Below are 20,000 nucleotides of genomic sequence, written 5' to 3'. Positions count from 1 at the left end.
AACAACAACTAAAGCCAATAAAACAATGTCTACAGCCACAACAACCACAAAAGACAGTATACTACTCTGTATACATCCTCTGATATGTATTTTGCTTATTATTTCTATTGATATTTTTCTATTTTTCTGTCTTGACATTTATAATGTGTTCAGTATGTATAGGTATCTTTATTATTGAACTGTATGTAAGTTCATGGTTGTTATTGGAAAAAAAAAATTAACAGCTCTCTGGATTGTACTGCTATCCAAAGGGGAGATCTGGAAAATGTTTAATCATTGTGATTTAGTCAGAACAACAAAGATACACAGATGCATATGTACGTATATTTCTCTGTGTATCAACTATTTGTCAATTTCATATTACAATATTGTCTCTAAAATATTGTTTTTAAATAGTATTTTAATATATTGATATCAAATTATGTTTTATACAATGTATTTATTTGTTTTTGGTTTCTTCCACATCATCTCAAACCACTGTTTGCATGCCAGCTTGTACTACTCCATTTCAGTCACGGTCATTAAGGAAAAAACCTGTGCTATCTAGACCCATATATTCTCATCTATATCTGTTGTCTTTATCATACAATAATATATGTGACTGTTCACGGTATGAAATCAAACGTTAAGTTCTGAAAAAAAAATCGACACAGCAGCATAATGTCTCTTAAATATGTCTTTAGACATGCTACAGTATATGCCTCATTGCATCTCATAAGAAAACACATGCACATGCAAATCATCAAAATAATTTGTGTTGGTTCATTCAGTTAAGCCATTTATTGTGATGCTTATTGATTTTTGTTACGTGAGCAATAATGTCAATGTTGAATCTTATAATGAGGTAGCACTGCATGAAACCTAACAGGTAGATATATATTCATCGTCAGGTCTCCATTATGGTTTTCATATGAATGTAATCAGGGGTTCAATTAGGATTCTACAGTAATGGGGCCTGTGAAACTGTCCTCAGAATGAATTTACATTAGAACAAAACAGCTCTTTCATTCCCAGTGTCTCTGTGTGGATAGATTTCTGGTTTCTGTGTCCCACCCTATGGTGGAGGGAGGAGCCCCAAAATGGTCGCCTGAATGTCGCCTGATCTTCTAGACCTGCTACCAGACAGTGGGGCACTAGTGGTCGGTCTGAGCCAGTGATTCTGGCTGTTGTTATTTCTCATTCTATGCCATGTGTTGGAGGCCCTCACATGGCCCATCTCTGACCACCACAGACAGACAGGCAGGCAGAGAGACAGACAGACAGACAGACAGACAGACAGACAGACAGACAGACAGACAGACATAACCCCTGAGGTTGGTGCTAAGGTTGAGTCCCTCTATACTCGCCATCTCCCTTCGTGTTCCAGGTTATTCAGTCACGCTAAAAATGACTGATAAGGATCTAACATGGAGTTGTTGTCATTCACCTGGACTCAGTCTACTGTCCACAGTTAACACCAGGGGGGAAAAGAAAGCCTTTCTCACATTCCAGGATGAGACAACTGGCAGCATGGATAGACAAATCATTTCCATGTGTACATTACATTTCCACTATAATCGTACTGGTTTGTTTATTATTGTTTTCTAGATGGCCGCTGTATGGGGCAGTATTGTATTTGCTGTGTGCATTTTAAAAGATAAACAACATCTGTGTACTGTTGGTGCCTTTGTCAGGTTCAGTTGGTTGGACTTGTCCGTCTGCCCTCTGTGTTTTAGACCAATGCCTGTTCATCTATTCTGTGGTCGTCCAAATGTTTAATCTCCAATAAAACTACTGTTTGTTTACAGCTTCGGGTGGACAGTTGTTTTTATGTGATTAACCAAAGCAGGGTTTACATAAACACACACATGCGTGGCAGTCATTCCAATGCTAATGGTGGCATGAGTGGTGAGGCGTGTCTGCCTCCTAATGGGTGAAACAGCATTACACTGTGAGTAATGGAGTCAGTCAGCTGGGCATGGGGGCTCCTGGGGAGATCAGCAGGGGGGCCTTGCTGAACACAGGAGAGACAGAAGGGTCAGAAGGAGAGAGGGAGAGATAGAGGGATTAGACTCCTGCTGTGACCTGCTGTGTGTTATGTGTCCACTCATGCCCTGGTCTTGGGTTAACTTGAGCCTTGAGTTATTCACGATCATCAAATCATTATATTTCTATGGTTATGGTTATGGTTGCGTACATCCTCAGCACAGTAGTATAGCTATAGAGAAATACTGCCACTTGCTGGCAGGCTGTGGGATGAACTTCAATCCTATGCCTATGGCTGTAAAAATGTTGCAGCCTGAGAGTAGCTGGGTTTAACCAGAGAGATGTTGACATGCTCAGGTGATCAAGATCTAACAGGTATAATATCTAGAGCCAGTTCTATAAGGAGCACTATAATCCTAATATACCCCTCTGTCTTGTGATGTTATTGCTGGTTGTATAACTGTTGCTGTGGCTCATTTGATGTGCTTAATCAAATCATAGACTACAGACCCAGCACCCCAGCTCATTCATTGCAATCTTAACCATGTCACCCTGACAAAAACACTGGCAACGTTCTCCCAGTTTGTGAAGTGCCCCACTAGGAAGAACAAAACACTGGACCTGTTGTATGCTGATGTGAAGGACACCAACATCTCCTCAACGACAAGAAGAGAGCCTTCAAGTCTGGTGAAAAGGAAGAACTGAAGCGGGTGCAGAGGAAGCTCAAGGAGAAGCTGAAGGAGTGCAGGGACACCTACAGGCAGAAGATGGAGGACAGCCTGCAGGACAACAACACAAGAGAGGTGTGGAGCACCGTGAGGAAGATCACCGGCTACAAGCAGGCTAATGACCCGCAAGTGGCTGGAGATCTGGACAGGGCCAACAAGTTGAACCAGTTCTTCAACAACTTTGACTCCGGGGTCATTGTCTCCCTTCCCCCAGCTCCACCAACAACTCTCCACTCCATCCTCCTTCTCCTTCTCCCCCCCCCCAACTCCTCCAGCCCTGCTCAGCTACCGGACCAGAACCCCTCCCCTCCACTTGCCCTGTCTGGACCCATTCACACCTCTCACCTACCCCTTTATCCCATCCAGTACCCTCTCCCTTCCCTCTCCATTCCCCTCCTCCTCCAGCCCCACCATTTCCTCACTTCACAACTCTTCAGCGCCCCCCATCATTCTGCCCCCCGACACCACTGCCACAGTCAACGACCCCCCCACCCCCGCTCCAGTGTCTTCATCAGTATGGCTCAGGTGAAGAGAGAGCTAGGGAAACTCCGCACCAGGAAGGCTACTGGCCCTGACGGTGTGAGCCCGAGGGTGCTCAAAGTCTTTAACCTGAGCCTCAGTCTGGAAAAGGTCCCATCAATGTGGAAAAATCTTGCCTGGTACCAGTACTAAAGAAAAGGAACCCCAGTGTTCTGAATGACTATAGAGGCAGACATTGGTGTGGATGATGCCATCATCTACTTGCTACACAGAGCTCACTCCCATTTAGATAAGGCTAGCAGCACTGTGAGGGTCATGTTCTTTGACTTCTCCAGTGCATTTAACACCATACTACTTGCGGTTAACCTGCTGAGAATGCAGGTAGACTCCCCCATTGTTTCCTGGATTACAAACTACCTGACGAACAGGCCACAGTTTGTACGGCTGCAGGGATGTGTGTCGGACTGGATGGTGAGCAGCACTGGCACCCCCCAGGAGACAGTTCTGGCTCCCTTCCTCTTCACCTTCTATACCTCGGACTTCAGGCACAACACAGATACTTGCCATCTGCAGAAGTTCTCAGACGATTCTGCTATTGTGGGATGTGTCAGTGGAGGCCAGGAGACCAAGTACAGAGGACTGGTGGACAGTTTTGTTGAGTGGTGTGAGCAGAACCACATGCTACTCAACATCAGCAAGACAAAGGAGATGGTGGTGGACTTTAGAAAGATTAGGGTCCCCCTGTCTCCTAGTGTCACCCTGGACACTGTGGAGAAGGTGGCCAATAGGAGGATGAGGACCAAACTCCTGACCATCATGGACAATCCATCCCATCCCCTACATGACACTGTGGCAGTGCAGAGAAGCTCCTTTAGCAACAGATTATTACAACCACGTTGCACTAACGAACTCTATAGGAGATCTTTTCTGCCTGCCTGGCTCGATCGGGGTGATCAGAGTCAGGCTGGGGGATGTTAAATCATACTGGACTGTTCTTACTGTATATAATGTTTCAGATGTCTACTTTATGTTATTATTCTATAATATTCTATTGTTGTTGTTGTTTATGGTGTGAGCTTCTGTAACGCCTTAATTTCCCCTCAGGGATCAATAAAGTACCTATCTATCTATCTATCTATCTATCTATCTATCTATCTATCTATCTATCTATCTATCTATCTATCATAGACATATGTGAATCAAAGGTAGCAGAGCCATCAGATGATTTGTCACTATTGCAGGTCAAGGTATTGTGGCATTTTACTAGTTTTTTTCATTTTACTATTAACAATTGTCAAGTTTCACTGAGACATGCCTTCGTGGTACCGAAGTTCCATGATCCTTTTTTTTTTTTTTTCTCTTTTTACCACTTTGGAACTTTCAGTCGAACTTTTGCCACTGCCTTTTACAAATGATGGAGGTTTTGTCCAATCATATTGTGATGCAAGGTGTGAGTGACCGCCCATTTTGTGCTCTTCCAACTGGCTGGACTAATCAGCGGACGCCTCCGTGTGTTCAGCCATTTTGTACGAAAACCAAGGAAATCTACCGCCCTACCTCCGCTTTCCAGACCTGCAGTTTGTATTGTGCAATGGACGGGTAAGTGAAAAAGATCCAGCTTTTATTACAAAAAGATTCTGAAAAAATGTGACTGTTTGAACTTTCTTCTATATTGCCATTTCGGTCGTATTTATACCTGTTCATGGGTTGTGTTAAACGTTATTTTTGAAATTGGGAAATTATGCGTGTAACTGTTCAAGACAGGCGCTTTGTAGCTTAGCGAGCTTGCCTTGTTTGCCCGAGAAATCTCCAAATATGTCTGGAGGAGTTGGCTAGTGAAGAGTTACCTTAGCTGAATTGGTTATAGCTACGGAATAACATAACAGTATCATTATAGCTACACTGTTTTGTTAATCAGAGTAACCACCTTAAAAGTTTTGCTCACGGAAAGAAATGTGCAGCTTAGTGGAACAAGAAACTGCTTGAACCAACGTGTCTCACGTTGGTCATTTCCGCATTCAGTGGTAGTGAATGGCGGAGAGTCTGCCTTGAAGATGTTTGTGACCTGTTGATTCAATCAAACATCGGGAGTCTGACTTGGGCAATGATAATAGATTATGAAATGTTAAGTCATGAATGCCCATTTTCTTGCAAAAGTAGAGAAACACTCAGATTGTTGATGGGAACGCATTTTGCACATAATATACCATGGAGTTTGTTCTTTGTTTTGTTGGAGAGAACTAACCTATGCCGGGGTATCAATTATTTAGGCTTTGTCGCAATTAATTATATAGTCTCTACTCAAGTTTCTACCCCTTCCTGAACTTGCACCTCTTTTTTCCTCTCCCCCACAGCCGCCTAGACACTGATCTGTACCCCCTGGGATCCGGTTACGTCACTGAAATTGAGTAAGTATTGTCTGTTTCATTGAGTGTGATGTCCTTATTGTGAAGTTGAACATGTTTTGCCATTGTGGAGGGAGCTGTTGTTGACAGTGAAACTCTACAATGGATCGGCCTACTATACCTTTTTACTATTCAGAGGGGGGAAGGGATTGGAGGGAGGTGAATCTCAAGTCTTCCCTCGATTCCTTGCTTCCTCTCTCTTCGCCTACTTCTTAACGCATTGGAGGATGAACTAACGGACCCTCTTCTGCAATGTTTTTTTGAGAGGGTGTGAGGACAGGAGGAAATACTTTTTGAGATTCAACCAATGATATTTTTTATTATAGTTGATTTCATGTCATGTTGGGTTTCTGAGGCACTTCCTATATGTTGCGCCCCTGCATCAACACAGTTCTATTTGAGGAAGTCTGAAGTTTCAGTTAAAAGACGGGTCTGTTTCTGCTGTATGTTCTGTCTGTCTTTCAACTGTGGGTTGACCTGGAGGTAGTATGCTAGCCTTGTGAAATGTCTGTTATTCTGTTGTCACTTTTTAAATGATTGTTCTCTCCCTTTCACAGCAGTGTCCATGACATATCAGTTGGCACCAAGGTAGGCACCTTTACATGATTCATAACGGTTTTTATTTGATAATTTTCATATTCAAATGTTTTGCTGATAATTTTGATATGATATATAATAGATTATCGACTTTTGATGAACAAAGAAATGTCTTTTGCAATCTGTCATTTCCTTGTACACGAAGTTAGACTTTTCCCTCCCATCTAAACATTGAAGTCTGGTGTTTCTCATGAGTCAGGCTACTTTTACTGTCCATTCCGGTCAGATGTAAAGTAGCTCAGTATCTGACAGCTGTGATGTTACACAGACTGTGGAGGGATGAATGTGTCTCTCTGTTTGGTATGAAAGTAGGAGCTTCCTCTGGAAATGCAGAAGGGCTGTTTAAGGTTCCCCTATTGAGCCAGCTATCACGCTCACTGCACTGAAAATAATGCAATAATCAACTGAACTAAAGCAGATTCACCAGTGCTTATAAGATTGAATTGGTTGTAAGAACTAAATTGTCCAGAAGACATGTGGTTCTCTTTAGAGGAATGCTGCTGTGTGTTTCAACATGGCAGTTGTGGTAGTGTATCATCATGCTTGGCCGTTGGGTTTGTTTGTTGAATTGTGCAATGAAACTTCCTGTTGAAGGCTAACTCTGGTGCTTAATTTACCACTCTGAAGAAAGCAATGCTGAAAGCAAGCAGTCCAGTTCTAATACTAAATTCAGATGCATCCTTCCTTTACGTCATTCGTTTTCAAATGATCATGAGGGGATCACAGGGATGATGAGGGGAGGCATGTATTTGAAGTAGGTCTAATGGAACAGGATCCAGGGAGGAGTAGTGTTTGTATAGCCTAGTAATGGAACGAGGCCCAGGGCTGTAACTCCCCTCCAAACACTCCTCCTCATTCGGGCTGGTCAAGGTCCTCTGCTGTTTAAACAAACACTTTGATACATGCCCAGAGAGAAACACACACACACATCACACTGCTTCCTTTCGTGCATTAGCATGTCAATGTAGCTTAACTGTTATGCTGAAGAACAGGAACTTGAAAGATGGCATTCTATTTCTATGTGAGACCATGCAAGGCTGGAGTTTGTGAATATGATTTAGGCTACTTGTGTGTGGAGGAGACAGGCCCTGCAAATTCACTTCTGTCATTAGACCTATCCCAATATAATTAGCTTTCCCTGTTTACCGAGTCAGAACTTGTCTTGCCTGTTATTCATTGTGTGCTTCGTCCGTTTTTTTTCCAAGTGTTGTGGGAATGGTTAGCCTATAGTCCTACAGCGTTACGGAGGATTGCCCCTCTGGAATCTGTAATTATTCCGTCTGGACGGAGCGTCTGGAATTCTGCGGTCACATTCCGACCCCAGCCCCCAATCCGACTTGATTCCCTACCCCCTGAGGCTGGAGCTGTATCACAGAGTAAACATGCTCCCACCTGCAATGTGTGCATGGGGGGTTCCCTGGGGTTGGACTTTTGGCGAAACCTGAAGCTCTAAAGTAGTGTCGTATTCAATAAGCACAGCACGGGAGGAACAGCTTTGAAATGTAGGAGATACTAGGCTACCCAAAGGTGTCCATTTACTGTTACTTTTTGTTTTCTCTTTCAAAAGGTCTTTCTTCTGTTTTGTTCAAGCTGAAAGCAACTTAGGCTGTCACATGCGGATGCATTCCAGCGTTCGTCTCGCCTACAGGCTTACAGGGAGATATTCAACTGTGGCAGTACACAATGTGTGCTGTGTCATCCTCTCAGGTTTCTTTTAGACTACCAGAAGTCTGTGGAAACAGGATCTGGCACAGTTAGAACTTGTAGGGCAGGTTTGTGTAGGAGTTGGATGGGATTGGTCGGGTAGTCATCTCTTACTTGGATCCCTCTTGCCTTTTGTTTCTCTGCTTTTCCCTCCCGTCAGGGTTTGTGATCATAATGAGGCAGAGATATATCTCCAGAGGGCTACTGAGCCCTCTCTCAATTCAGTTAAAAATCAAGCCTTTATATTTCTGTCATGTCTCCTCTTTTTCCTGCCTCAGTTCTGTGGTTATTAATAGAATGAGGAAGTGAACGGGTGGGAGGGGTGCTGATGTGGAACAATGGCCAGTTCACAGTAGAGGAAGTGGATGGCCTGCTCCTAAAGCTGGCCCCTTTCCCTTCAGTGTCTGCAGATCTGAAGTCATTGAGTAAGTGTAACCAATATGGCTGCAGACCGAAGTGCCCTAAATCAAAAACCATCCGAAAATTGGAAGGCCAGGTGAAGCCATATTGCTAACGCCCATCTTGTCACTTCAGAAACACTTTAGGGGGAAGGGGCTAGGGTTTTTTTCTTGGACCAATCAGATGAGTTGTCTGCACTGCAATGGGATATGTTCTCTCCACGGCAACTGCTGTTGTCACCTGATGCAGTTTAAAAACCATATGTCTTGGATCTTCCACTCTGTGAGACCCTCCATTTGAGAACCTCTCAGTCGCGAATCGGCTCACAAAAGAGTGATGCAACACAACGTCTTCGCTTTATCTTGGGCCTTAATAAAAACCCATGAAGCGCAATAGGAAAGTAGTCCAACCTGCATTCCTCGTTGTTCTTAAGTACCCCAGGCCTCTCAAGCGCCAACAGCAGAGCCCCAGGAAGAGACCATAAGGCCGCATATGTGTGTGTGCTGCTCAGCCTGTGTGACAATGCCCCCCCAGTATGCGTCTAAACAGGACCTCCATTGTGGAGTGATGGAGAGGCTTAGGCTGCTGAGCCACTCCGTGTGACTGCTACACTCCAGTTCTCTCTCTCAACCAACTGTGATTCTGGAGAATAGCTCTATTAACACACACACAGATGGAGAGAGAGAAGACCCAGCTTTATCAGCTACTGGAGGGACAGTGGACAGGGCTGTGGCAGAGGGCAGCCGTCTGGGAGAATCTCTGTCCCCAGTCTTTTGGTTTGACTCCCTTGAAGAGGACGTGTTGGTGTTGTCTTACTGCTGCTGACACAGCGTTTACAAACTCCCGATGCTGCACTCCTCCTGTGTGTCTTGTGACGAGAGACGTGTGGTTGGTTAAACATTCCCCACATTCAGACTTACGTTTTGTGTTCTAAATGGACACTGGACAGTTTGATATAATCTAGCTCGGCGTTAAGGAAAAAATATGACATGGAACATTTTGTGTGTGGTGAGAATAGCACTTGCAGAGAAGGGCATTGTATTCCAGTGAAAGGGTGTGTGGATATGATATGAAGTTTTTCCGGTATCCTCCTTGGTTATGAAATATCTCCCCAGTTATTATGCAACGCCTTGGTTGTGAAAACAAGATGGCAGAAAGAGCACCACGTTTTCTACGGAGTAAATTGATTGTTCTTTTTTTCCCGGTTTAACAGAGGGGATCCGACGAACTCTTTTCTTCCTGCATAGCCAACGGGCCTTATATCATGAGCTCAGGTGGGTTTGTGTGTGTGCAAGTATGGATCCTGTGTGTGTGTGTGTGTGTTACTCCATGATAATCTATCTATCTGGTCTGGGACGTTAATGTTCCCCATGTGTTTTTCCTGTACAGCCAATGGCAACGACAGCAAAAAGTTCAAAGGTGACATCCGGAGTCCAGGCGTTCCGTCACGTGTCATCCACGTGCGCAAACTGCCCAACGACATCAACGAGGCCGAGGTCATCAGTCTGGGACTACCCTTCGGCAAGGTCACCAACCTGCTGATGCTGAAGGGAAAGAACCAGGTAAGCACATTGTGACAGACCCACCCACACGTGTTCATGCTCGATTAAAAGTAAACAAACAGTGTTGTGTGTTGTCTTGAAAGCCCTCCTCCTGCCAATATCTCCCCTGGTATCTTCTTTAGTCTTGTACTGACTGTGTGTGTGTGTGTGTGTGTGTGTGTGTGTGTGTGTGTGTGTGTCTGTCTTTCGCCTATAGGCCTTCCTGGAGCTGAACAGCGAAGAGTGCGCCCAGACCATGGTGAGCTACTACTCCACCGTCACCCCTGTCATCAGGAACCACCCCGTCTACATGCAGTACTCCAACCACAAGGAGCTCAAGACCGACAACTCCCCCAACCAAGTGGTAAGAACCAGACAATTCCTGTCAATAATCAACCCTACAATCAGTTGTCGTCATCCCGAATCAAATTTTAACTTGTTTTATGTAGTGCATCTCATAAACGAATGCAATACGAATGCGCTTTACAGATAAAATAAATGAAGAACAGGGGGAGAGAGAGAGAGAATAAACAGATGTGGGGTATAGAGGGCTCAAGCAGCGGTGCATATCAGATGGTATGATGTAATGAAGTGAACGTTGTGGAGATGTTGTCATAAAGTTGTGCGTCTCCTCTAGCGTGCCCAGGCAGCGCTACAGGCGGTGAATGCCGTGCAGAGCGGCGGTATGGGTGGTATGGCAGTGTCCGGGGCCGAGGCGGCGAGCATGGGCATGGGCGGGATGGGAACCCAGAGCCCTGTACTACGGGTCATAGTGGAGAACCTCTTCTACCCCGTCACCCTGGACGTCCTCCATCAGGTATAAACACACACACACACATACATGTAGGCCCCATAGCCTAAATCACAGAGAAGATGTTCTGCCCTGAATAGATGAACACATGGATATGAAGTTGGAACCTTTCTGGATTTCTGTTTGTTTGTCAAGAATCTACTTGAGTTCATTGCAGTGTTTTTCCTTTTTAGAGGAAAGTGTCTTAAATGAATCTGAGCTCATCCGTCTTAACTGATGGTCATTTATCTCCTCCTCCAGATATTCTCTAAGTTTGGCACTGTGCTGAAGATCATCACTTTCACCAAGAACAACCAGTTCCAGGCTCTGGTGCAGTACTCCGACGGCATGATTGCCCAGCATGCCAAACTGGTACGTATACACACACACACACGCATTATACAGGATGAAAAATGCTCTGAAGTCAATGACTGTCCTGTCTGGCCTTGCTGTATTTTGAAGAAATAGCATTGATCTCAAACTGACTTCAACACACTGAATACAAAGCCTGTGTCTTTCCCCTCAGTCTCTGGATGGTCAGAACATCTACAATGCTTGCTGTACTCTGAGAATCAGTTTCTCCAAGCTCACCAGCCTCAACGTGAAATACAACAACGACAAGAGCAGAGACTACACCAGACCAGACCTGCCCACAGGAGACTCCCAGCCCTCCATGGAGCACCAGGCCATGGCCGCAGCTTTCGGTAAGACACACACACACACACACACACACACACCAGAAAATCTGCCAATGATTGATTGTAAGTGAGTTAAACAGCCCATGTTGACAGGGTCCGAGATATTAATATCTCTCTCTCACCCCCTTTCTCTCAGGTGCCCCAGGTTTAATCTCAGCATCTCCGTATGGTGGTGCTCATGCTTTCCCCCCACAGTTCGCAATCCAACAAGCAGGTCAGTGAGACAACAGTTTGACCCTTTCTCTCCTTTGTGCCCTATATAAAGCCCATTAGGTTATTAAAAGTTATGAATGTTAATGTCATCTGCCGTCTGGTTTTTATTATTTACTGTTATGTGTCGGTAGGTCTGTCTATGCAGGGTATGCAGGGCATGCAGGGTGTGCCCAGTGCCCTGGCGGCGCAGTTGGGTGGCATGCCTGGGGGCATGGCGGCTGCAGCAGCAGCAGCCGGTCGGCTCGGCCTATCAGGGCTCGGCGCCGGGGGGCACAGCGTCCTATTGGTCAGCAACCTCAACCCTGAGGTCAGTACTGTTCCTATACCACTCTACCCCCCTCTCTGAGTCTCTATACAGTATAATACTATACAGCACTGCAGTACACACATACAATGTCATTCAGAAACCTCAACCCGGAGCGGTCAGTACTGTCACCCACCTTCCTCTTTAACTGTATGGCTTTGTACTCGGACTCAAAATGTTTACCTGTATTTCCCAAAGTAGAACATTGTCAAACCATGCCAAACAATGATCAGGTTTCACCTCACTACTTACAAAACACAACAATATAACATTATTGTTACATATTTTTTCTGTACTACTTGAAACCGGTAGTTTCAATTCTATGCAGAATTCACTTTATTGGGACGGAAGCTGTGGCCTTGTTGACTCTAGCCCCCTTCCTCCTGAATACTCTTCTCTTGTGTTTGACCGAAACCTCCTGCATTTTCTCTACTGCCACTTTGTTCACCGTACATTTTTTAAAAGTTTATCCCCCAAAAGAAACTAACTTCTATTTTTATCTACCATTTTCATGTCTTCATTTTTGTCCATTTAGTTGAAATTCATTCTTGAGTTGCTGGAGAGACAATATTACTTTTTTTTTTAGAAACACACATCATTTATGACTAGAAAATTTGAGTGGGTACATTAGTAGTCATTACATATTCATTACATTTCAGTAGACATCTGTTGTCTGGTACATCCTTTAGTTGTATTAATTATGTAGACATCATTTGAGACACTTGTTTAACTCTATATAAGGGATTATTTAGGAATTAATGTGCTTTTATATTCAGGGTTGAATTTGAGTCTTACTTAAATTGAAACATGACTTAGTGTTGCATTCAAAAGTACATATTGTCTCTGCCTTTTTTCTGTATTTCATTGTTAATCTTTTTTCTCTTCTTTTTCTCCTAGTGTTCCCATAGTGACAGTGCATTTTAATTTAGCCAGTCCTACTGTCTGAAGCACTACATTTCTTTGTGTATACTGACCTTGTTTTTTTACTTCCTTTTTCTTTTTCTCTCCCTCCCCCCTCTTCCTCTTCTCCCCCCTCCCTTTTTTATTTTAAACCCCCCCCTCACCTGGACTCTTGCCAACTGACTGCACGCCCCATGACCAATTGTTACCCCCCCACTCCTCCTCCCTCTCTCTCCTTGTCCAACCTCTCCTTCTCTACCCCCCTCACTGCCCATTGTCCCCAATTTGGGATCCACGTTCCAATAAAACACAATGTCAAACAATACACAACATTGGCACCATGTTGGTCCCTCTTCACTCCTCTCCTTCTCCCTCCCCCTGTCTTTCCCTCTTCCTCCCAACCATCTCTCTTTCTCCCATCCCTCTCTGATCTCCCTCTTACTCTGTCACTCTCACCCTTTATGGGTCCCCTTTCTTTTCTTTCTACCTCCCCCCCCCCCCTCCTCTCCCTCCCTCTCTCTCTCTCCCTCTCTTTCATGCCTCTCCTCCCTCCATGGTAATGTGGCCTTCCTGTGGACCTCGCTGCCCGTGGCCTGCGGACATGTCCCGACTCCACTCCACTGTCCTCCACTCCGCTACAATTCTTTCCCCTCTCCCTCCTCCCCCTTCCCTGCCCCGCTGCTCCCCCCTGCTGTCTCTAAAGAGCGTTACGCCACACTGCCTATTTATTCTTTTCGGTATGTTATCATTCCTTCATCTCCTTTATTACTACTGTACCTGCCACGGTGGGCTTGGGTTGTCTCATGTTTTGGTTTTTATTTTGTTATTGGCGAGTCGTCAAGACTCAACTGTGTGTGTTGGTTTGGTTTGTATGTATGTATGACCTGTTTTGGTTGTTGTGGGTTTATTTTGTTTGTGTGTGTGTTTGAGAGATGAGAAAATGTCAGAAAGCTGCAGCATTTCATTGATTGTCCACAGTAAGTAAATAAAAACTGTGACAGTCCACCGTTGACAAGCATACTTTTCAGAAGCCAGTGACAGTACTCCCTATGAAAATTTGCATCCTATAGACGCTGAATACACTCAATTTGGTTCAGATATATGAGAGAGAGAAAATACAAGCTACTGTTTGTTATGCCCCTCACATCCCATTCTAAAGCATAGAAATCCATCAAATTGCATTTTTTCAGTCTTTGATTACAACCCCCACCCCCTGCGCTGCTGCTAGTCATTCTCAGACATTGGGGGAAAATGAGATGTTGCGTCTTTCTGTCCATTTTGAATGGACATATCTGTGGGAGTATGTCATGTCCCGTTAAGTCTCCTTCTTCTCAGAACCTAGGGGAATCTGCATGTTTGCTCCCATCGCATGTGTCTCAGAAAGCCCCCCCCCCTCCCCCGCTCCAACCCCGTCTGTCCTTAAATCTACATTTTCTTATATGTGTGACTGTTGAATACTTTATCACCAATCCAACCATTCCTTGATTGAACTCGCCCTCTCAAATCACCATCCAGTCAGACCTCTGTCGTAGCCCTTTCTTTCATCATTGCAAGAAACCATCTTTTAGGACTTTGAGTAGGCTGTGCTATTTAGGTTTAGCAAAGAACCACTCTGCAATGCATATCAGGCTAGTTCATACTATCAAACCTTAGTCTACCTCTGCTCAATCACATGAAAAGTGCTATCAGAAGTACAGTCCCTTGACTGAATGCTTTCAATCTGAATGATCTTGATTGTATCATCGTCCCTGATTTCGGTAGGGTTAGCCTAGATTGTGTTCCTTGCTGTGATTGGCTGTGTGCCTCAAGGTTTGGCTGTGTTCTTGTCCCTGGTTGGCCGTATGTGTGTGTGTGACCAGTCTTCCTGTCTTTCAAAGGTGTGTATGGCGATGTGCTGAGAGTGAAGATCCTGTTCAACAAGAAGGAGAACGCTTTGATACAGATGGCTGATGGAACACAGGCTCAGCTGGGTATCTACCAACCAACTCCTCTCTTCATTATATTATATATGCAGGGATTAATGTAACTCCCTTCCCTCGCCCTTCTAAATCTTCTCCGTCACTTCAATCAAGTCATTGAGACTTTTTTGACATGATTTAGGAGTAACATTTCAAACATGCTAATTTAGGGTCCAGTGACTGCCATTGTGTTTTTGCTATGAAGAAATATAAATGCAATTAGTTAGTGACAGTGCCCAAATAAACAGAACCAAAGTATGAATTGAACTGTCTTTGCCCCATAGACCCCTTTCAGGGAAGGGACCAAATATGAGTTTATAATTTGGTTGAACTATCCCTATAAATAGAAAAAATAAGTATAAATGACTCCCATCTAGAGCTCCAGGGTGATTCCACCACATTGCCTTTATTTATCCTACTCCTTCACACCTACACAGACAGGAACAGTACCCTGGAGCTTTACAGTCTCTCCCCTGTTTGACCACTATTTAAAAACCAGTTTAGTCTTTTAACTTCCTAACGTCTGTTTGTTCCCTCAGCAATGAGCCACCTGAACGGCCAGAGGCTGCATGGGAGGGCGGTGCGCGTGACTCTGTCTAAACACACCAACGTCCAGCTGCCCAGAGAGGGCCACGAGGACCAGGGACTGACCAAGGACTATGGCAACTCCCCCCTGCACCGCTTCAAGAAGCCCGGCTCCAAGAACTACTCCAACATCTTCCCTCCCTCAGCCACGCTCCACCTCTCCAACATACCGTGAGTAGTAGAAGATGCTAATACCGGCATGCACACAACCACAACTTGATACACTACAGGCCTCTCACGAGATTAATGTCTCATGAGTACATACCAGTCCAGCGTTCACATCACAACAAACACACAAAATCTGTTGAAGACAACTGTCGGTACACAGCAGAATATATCAAGGACAATATCTCGGATTGTACTAGTATCCCACTCTTCCATAACTCTCTCCCTTTCTCTCATTGTCTAGGCCATCAGTGGTGGAGGAGGACCTCAGAGGACTGTTTGTCACTGCAGGAGCCATGGTGAAGGCCTTCAAGTTCTTCCAGTGAGTCACTCCTTTTCACCTCTGTTTCCATGTGGGAATGGAGATCTGATGTTCATGGGCTAGTGTCTGACAATGCTGTGCTTAAAGGAATGTTCCACTTCTTTAACATCTTTTTCTTGGTTTGGCCCTGACCTTGGCTGTAGTTGGTTAGCCTAGACAGTTTTTAGTTACACATTTCGCCCTATGACGCAGAAAATATGAATACTCAGTAATTAAGGAAGCAAGATATGTAATTACATTGTCTCCCTGTCCCTGTATGTAGGAAGGACCGTAAGATGGCTCTGATCCAGATGGGTTCAGTGGAGGAGGCCATCGAGTCCCTCATTGAGTTCCACAACCATGACCTTGGAGAGAACCACCATCTTCGAGTCTCCTTCTCCAAGTCCACTATCTAGTGCCCTTAAGGCTCCAAGTAACCTCCTCCGAGTTTAACATCTAAGTGGCCTTCTCCTACGCTACCACCTGAGGAGAGAGCCTCTCTCCCAAGGCTGCGTTTCATTCTAGAAAGTTGTTCCCTTCCCTTGGGCCTCATCCATTGGTCTGATTGGGGACTGAGAAGCTGAAGGCAGTGGTCTTCAAAGGGGGATAACCAATGCAGTTTAATTTGGGGGTGTGAATGAAGGCTGAGGGAAAGGCACAACTTTTTGCGACGAAATGTTTACTATCTGAGAGGGGGAGGGGGTGGAGTGTGCCGATGATAGACTCACTTTAGACCAAACCTGTTGAAACAAAACGCCTTCCACAACGGATGTATACTTCTGTGGACATTGTCTAAATCCACACATGACACACTTCAGCATTCCTTTATCATTTACCATATATATATATATATATATATATATATATATATATATATATATATATATATATATATGTGTGTGTGTGTTTTCTGAGTTGCCACTTTGAACCTAAAGGGCCAGTGAGAGAGAGAATCGAGACATCTGAAGGTTTTATTTTGGTTGGTAAAAGGTTGTATGAACGTTCTCTGTGCACACGTCTTCTCTCTCCATTTCTATATTCCGTAGATATTTTTTCTTTCTTTTTTTTGTATACTGTATATGTATCCACCTTTTAGCCTTTGGGGATCCATGCCACTAGCGATCAGATACTAACGTCATGTTTGTAATGCCTTTCACAACAATCTTGTGCCTTACTCAGCCAAGCCAGTTTTGCCTCATAACGTACTGGCATCAATTTGATATGAACCGGCTCCCAAAGCCTCCTCGTTTTGTTTTTTGACACTCAAAAGTTTTGACCTTAATTTGAACCTACATTTTCAGGAAAAAGAAAATGGCCTGCTCAATATTTTTCTCTCAGGTGACAGACATATGTGTTGGTCTTATGAACATGCCTGCATTTAGCTTCCTTCCCTAGATTGGAGCTATGAATACAAGTTATTGAAATATTGATAAATTCCATGTTTTTGCAAAGTGCATAGTTTCAAGCCTTAAAGGTTTGGTTTCTCCCTATATGTATTCAGTTATCCCAGCCATTAATTATCCCCATCCTCCTATTTAATCCTATCTCACATGAGGCTCTACTGTACTGGGTTCTCTATTGACATATACTCCTTTCTTAGATGGGCACAGTTTTCATTCCATTGTGTTATTTTTATGTTAGCATTTATACTTGTATCACTTCTATACTGTATTATATCTATTTTTGGGGGCAGGGTTTATAACAATCACTGTGCCTTAGACTTCCGTAGAGTTGATTGCTATAGGGACTGGACGGAAGAGTTCTTTGGCCTTGACCTGTTTACTGTTGATGCTTATCCAGGTGTTTTGTTTATCAGACAGACCTGTCGCTAAAGAGGCCTTGATTCATTCCCCTGGCTCCTCAGCGTCTGTCCTTTTTAGATGCTGGGGTTTTCTACCTGTTGCCTTGAGAAAAGGCAGATGGAACAGAATGGTTAATGGATGTAATCTTAGTGTTGGTTGAAGTGGATGTAACGTGAAATATCTTGATGTATGTATAGACCTGACGTGGGCTCCATACCGCCTGTTCTGATTCAGTGTCAAGTGGTGGCTTATGCGTCTAGAAAATCAATTTTTGATTTAGTCAGGACTAGAGGGAGCGATAGACCTTTAGAGAGTATGTCCCTGTCCTATTTCCCTCCAGTTTAGTGCACTTTTAACTCTTTGTTGGTTTGAGTAGCACGATCACACTGAAGTCTTAATTCTGTCACATTCCTTGTGTGCCTGCAACACCTGTTTATAGAGGGGCCCAAGACAGATATTATTTTATATGTCTTCATATCCGTTTTGGTAAATGATTTCTTATGCATGGTTTAACAGTTTCATGTAGCTACAAACGGTTAATGCTGTTCTGGACCAAAGTACTTTCCACTTCTGCTGTTTAAAAAAAGAAGAAAGAAAGAATGCTAGTCAGTTATAGGGCTTTTTTATGCTCTAAAAAAAACATATATTTTTCCACATTCCCTTGAATCTGAGAATTGAGAAAGTCCTCAAGGGCTTTTTTTTTTTTTTTACACATCAGAATGACATCCACAAGAGTTACATGACGTTTATAGTGCATTTTTGAGTAGTTATAAATTGGATTTATGATATTTGGATATTGTCCCCTGTTGTTTAATTGAAGTTAAATGCCTATGTTGGTAGAGTAAATGCTTTAGGAAAGATACTTCATTGAAGCACAGCAAGAGCTGTGTTGCTGGTAGAGCATGTATGCCTGTCCTTGGTTGGAAAGAGCTTTTATTTGTCATTTCCTTTTTTATGGGGGTGGGAGGGGTGGACAGGATATGAAGCTGGGGGCTTATGGTTGTATATATTCATGTTTTTGTACCACAAAGTGATTTGGATTATATCCAGTTTCAGTCAAACATGTATATTTTGATATAAAGGTAACAACAGTTGCAAACCTGTTAGCTCTTTGTCAAGAAGAAAAAGATGATTTTTGTACCACACAAAGATATTAAATATATCGGAACACAAATGTGTCTCTGTATTTGCCCCTCCTCCCTGTGAAACATCACCTCTCTTCTGCCTTCAATAAATCTTTCGTTTATTCCTTGTTTTCATCTGGTCTTGTTTGGTTTCTGCCTCTCTTCCTCTATCCTCTGTTCCTCCTCCTTCTGTGTTGGTTAACATTTCCATATTCCTGTTCTGTTTACTATTTTCTGATGTGTTTTTTAGTTTTTCATTCCATCTTTACATTCACTCCATTTTACTTCATATACCTTAATTCATTCATTATTGGCACTCTGGGTCCTAGTTATAGCCTGTTAACTCACACAGTTAGGAGATGCTTCATCTTGAGTTGAGCCCCCATATGGCTACTACTCCTGGTGATCTAAAAGGATTGGATAGGTGTAAGACATTTAGGCATAACAAATTCTACCTAGCCTATGAGCACAAGAGGGAGCTGTTTCTATATAATGTCTCCAATCCAGTCCTTTCAGCTTTACAAAGTGCTTTGGGGAAGGAGCCAGGGTTTGATTTGGTAATGGGTAATTCTCCTCTTTGGCCAAAATAGGTCCTCATAAATGTTGCTCTTTGCTTGTGATCATACAAAAATGGACAAATGATGATCCTGATGTGCATTTTACTTGTCGGTGGTCGTTGGCAGGCTTGATCACTAGGTGGAGCCGTTGCTCTCTGGTGATCGGTGCAGCTGATACTGAGAATACAGAGCATTACCTGCCAGGTCAGGTGTGACAACAGTTGTGTCCTTAAATAACCCAGCAGTCACATGCTCTGGGAGAGAAACAGTAGCCCACACATGTTAATGTAACAGGTAATTTGGGATCAAGCTCTTGTGATGAGGTACCCCTGCCTGAGACATTTAAACTCGTGTCACACTGAGACCTAGAGGATGTCCTCTTGGCCTCACAGCACGTGGGAGACCTGGGTTCAAACCTCCGCTCCATTACTGTAAGATTGCTATTATTGATAAATTAGCAGAAGACATCATAAAGACCCCTTCTGGAGTTCTCTCTGCTGAATGTACTCTGGCCAAAGTTCAACCTGAGAGATTCACCATGTGTTCCTCCTCCCAGCACATGGGAATGGTTAGATGAAACCATGTGTGGATGGGTGATGGCATCTGGAAACATTTATTCTCATTAGTGAGGTATAATCACAACTCAATAAACCACGACAGTGAGGCCACCCACACACTCTTAACATGACGATGACGATGATGTTGATGATTGTGACTGGACACTGGCGGATGCTTGTCGCCATGAGCTTCAGACTGCATAGGACACATCCAACCTCTGTACTTG

The 20,000-nt window shown here is 43.8% G+C and overlaps 1 protein-coding gene across 2 annotated transcripts; it reads left to right on the top strand.

The window, feature by feature from the left end:
• Positions 1-4,709: 4,709 nt before the first annotated feature.
• On the top strand, positions 4,710-18,788 carry LOC310814508 (polypyrimidine tract-binding protein 1-like). 2 transcript variants are annotated; one of them, XM_083683978.1, is made up of 16 exons: positions 4,710-4,772; positions 5,528-5,581; positions 6,139-6,166; positions 9,492-9,552; positions 9,668-9,840; positions 10,037-10,183; positions 10,457-10,636; positions 10,871-10,981; positions 11,136-11,313; positions 11,444-11,521; positions 11,652-11,827; positions 13,428-13,461; positions 14,602-14,694; positions 15,222-15,438; positions 15,677-15,754; positions 16,017-18,788. In XM_083683978.1, exons 1-16 carry the CDS (start codon positions 4,765-4,767, stop codon positions 16,147-16,149), a joined length of 1,749 nt encoding a protein of 582 aa, XP_083540104.1. In that variant the 5' UTR covers positions 4,710-4,764; the 3' UTR covers positions 16,150-18,788. The 2 variants fall into 2 exon arrangements, with proteins under 2 accessions (XP_083540104.1, XP_083540103.1); XM_083683977.1 differs by having other exon boundaries at positions 6,136-6,166.
• The last annotated feature ends 1,212 nt before the right edge of the window (positions 18,789-20,000 follow it).

The sequence above is a fragment of the Argentina silus genome (genome assembly GCF_951799395.1).
Source record: "Argentina silus genome assembly, chromosome: 13".
In the NCBI taxonomy this organism is placed as follows: domain Eukaryota; kingdom Metazoa; phylum Chordata; class Actinopteri; order Argentiniformes; family Argentinidae; genus Argentina; species Argentina silus.
Note: the sequence above shows the minus strand (reverse complement) of the source record. Positions and strands in the feature narration are given on the sequence as shown.

Excerpts from the sequence above, each read along its gene's own strand:
- LOC310814508 (XM_083683977.1), top strand. Across the intron at positions 10,982-11,135 it reads TTGCCCAGCATGCCAAACTG|TCTCTGGATGGTCAGAACAT; the intron begins GTACGTATACAC and ends CTTTCCCCTCAG. Across the intron at positions 15,755-16,016 it reads AAGGCCTTCAAGTTCTTCCA|GAAGGACCGTAAGATGGCTC; the intron begins GTGAGTCACTCC and ends CCCTGTATGTAG.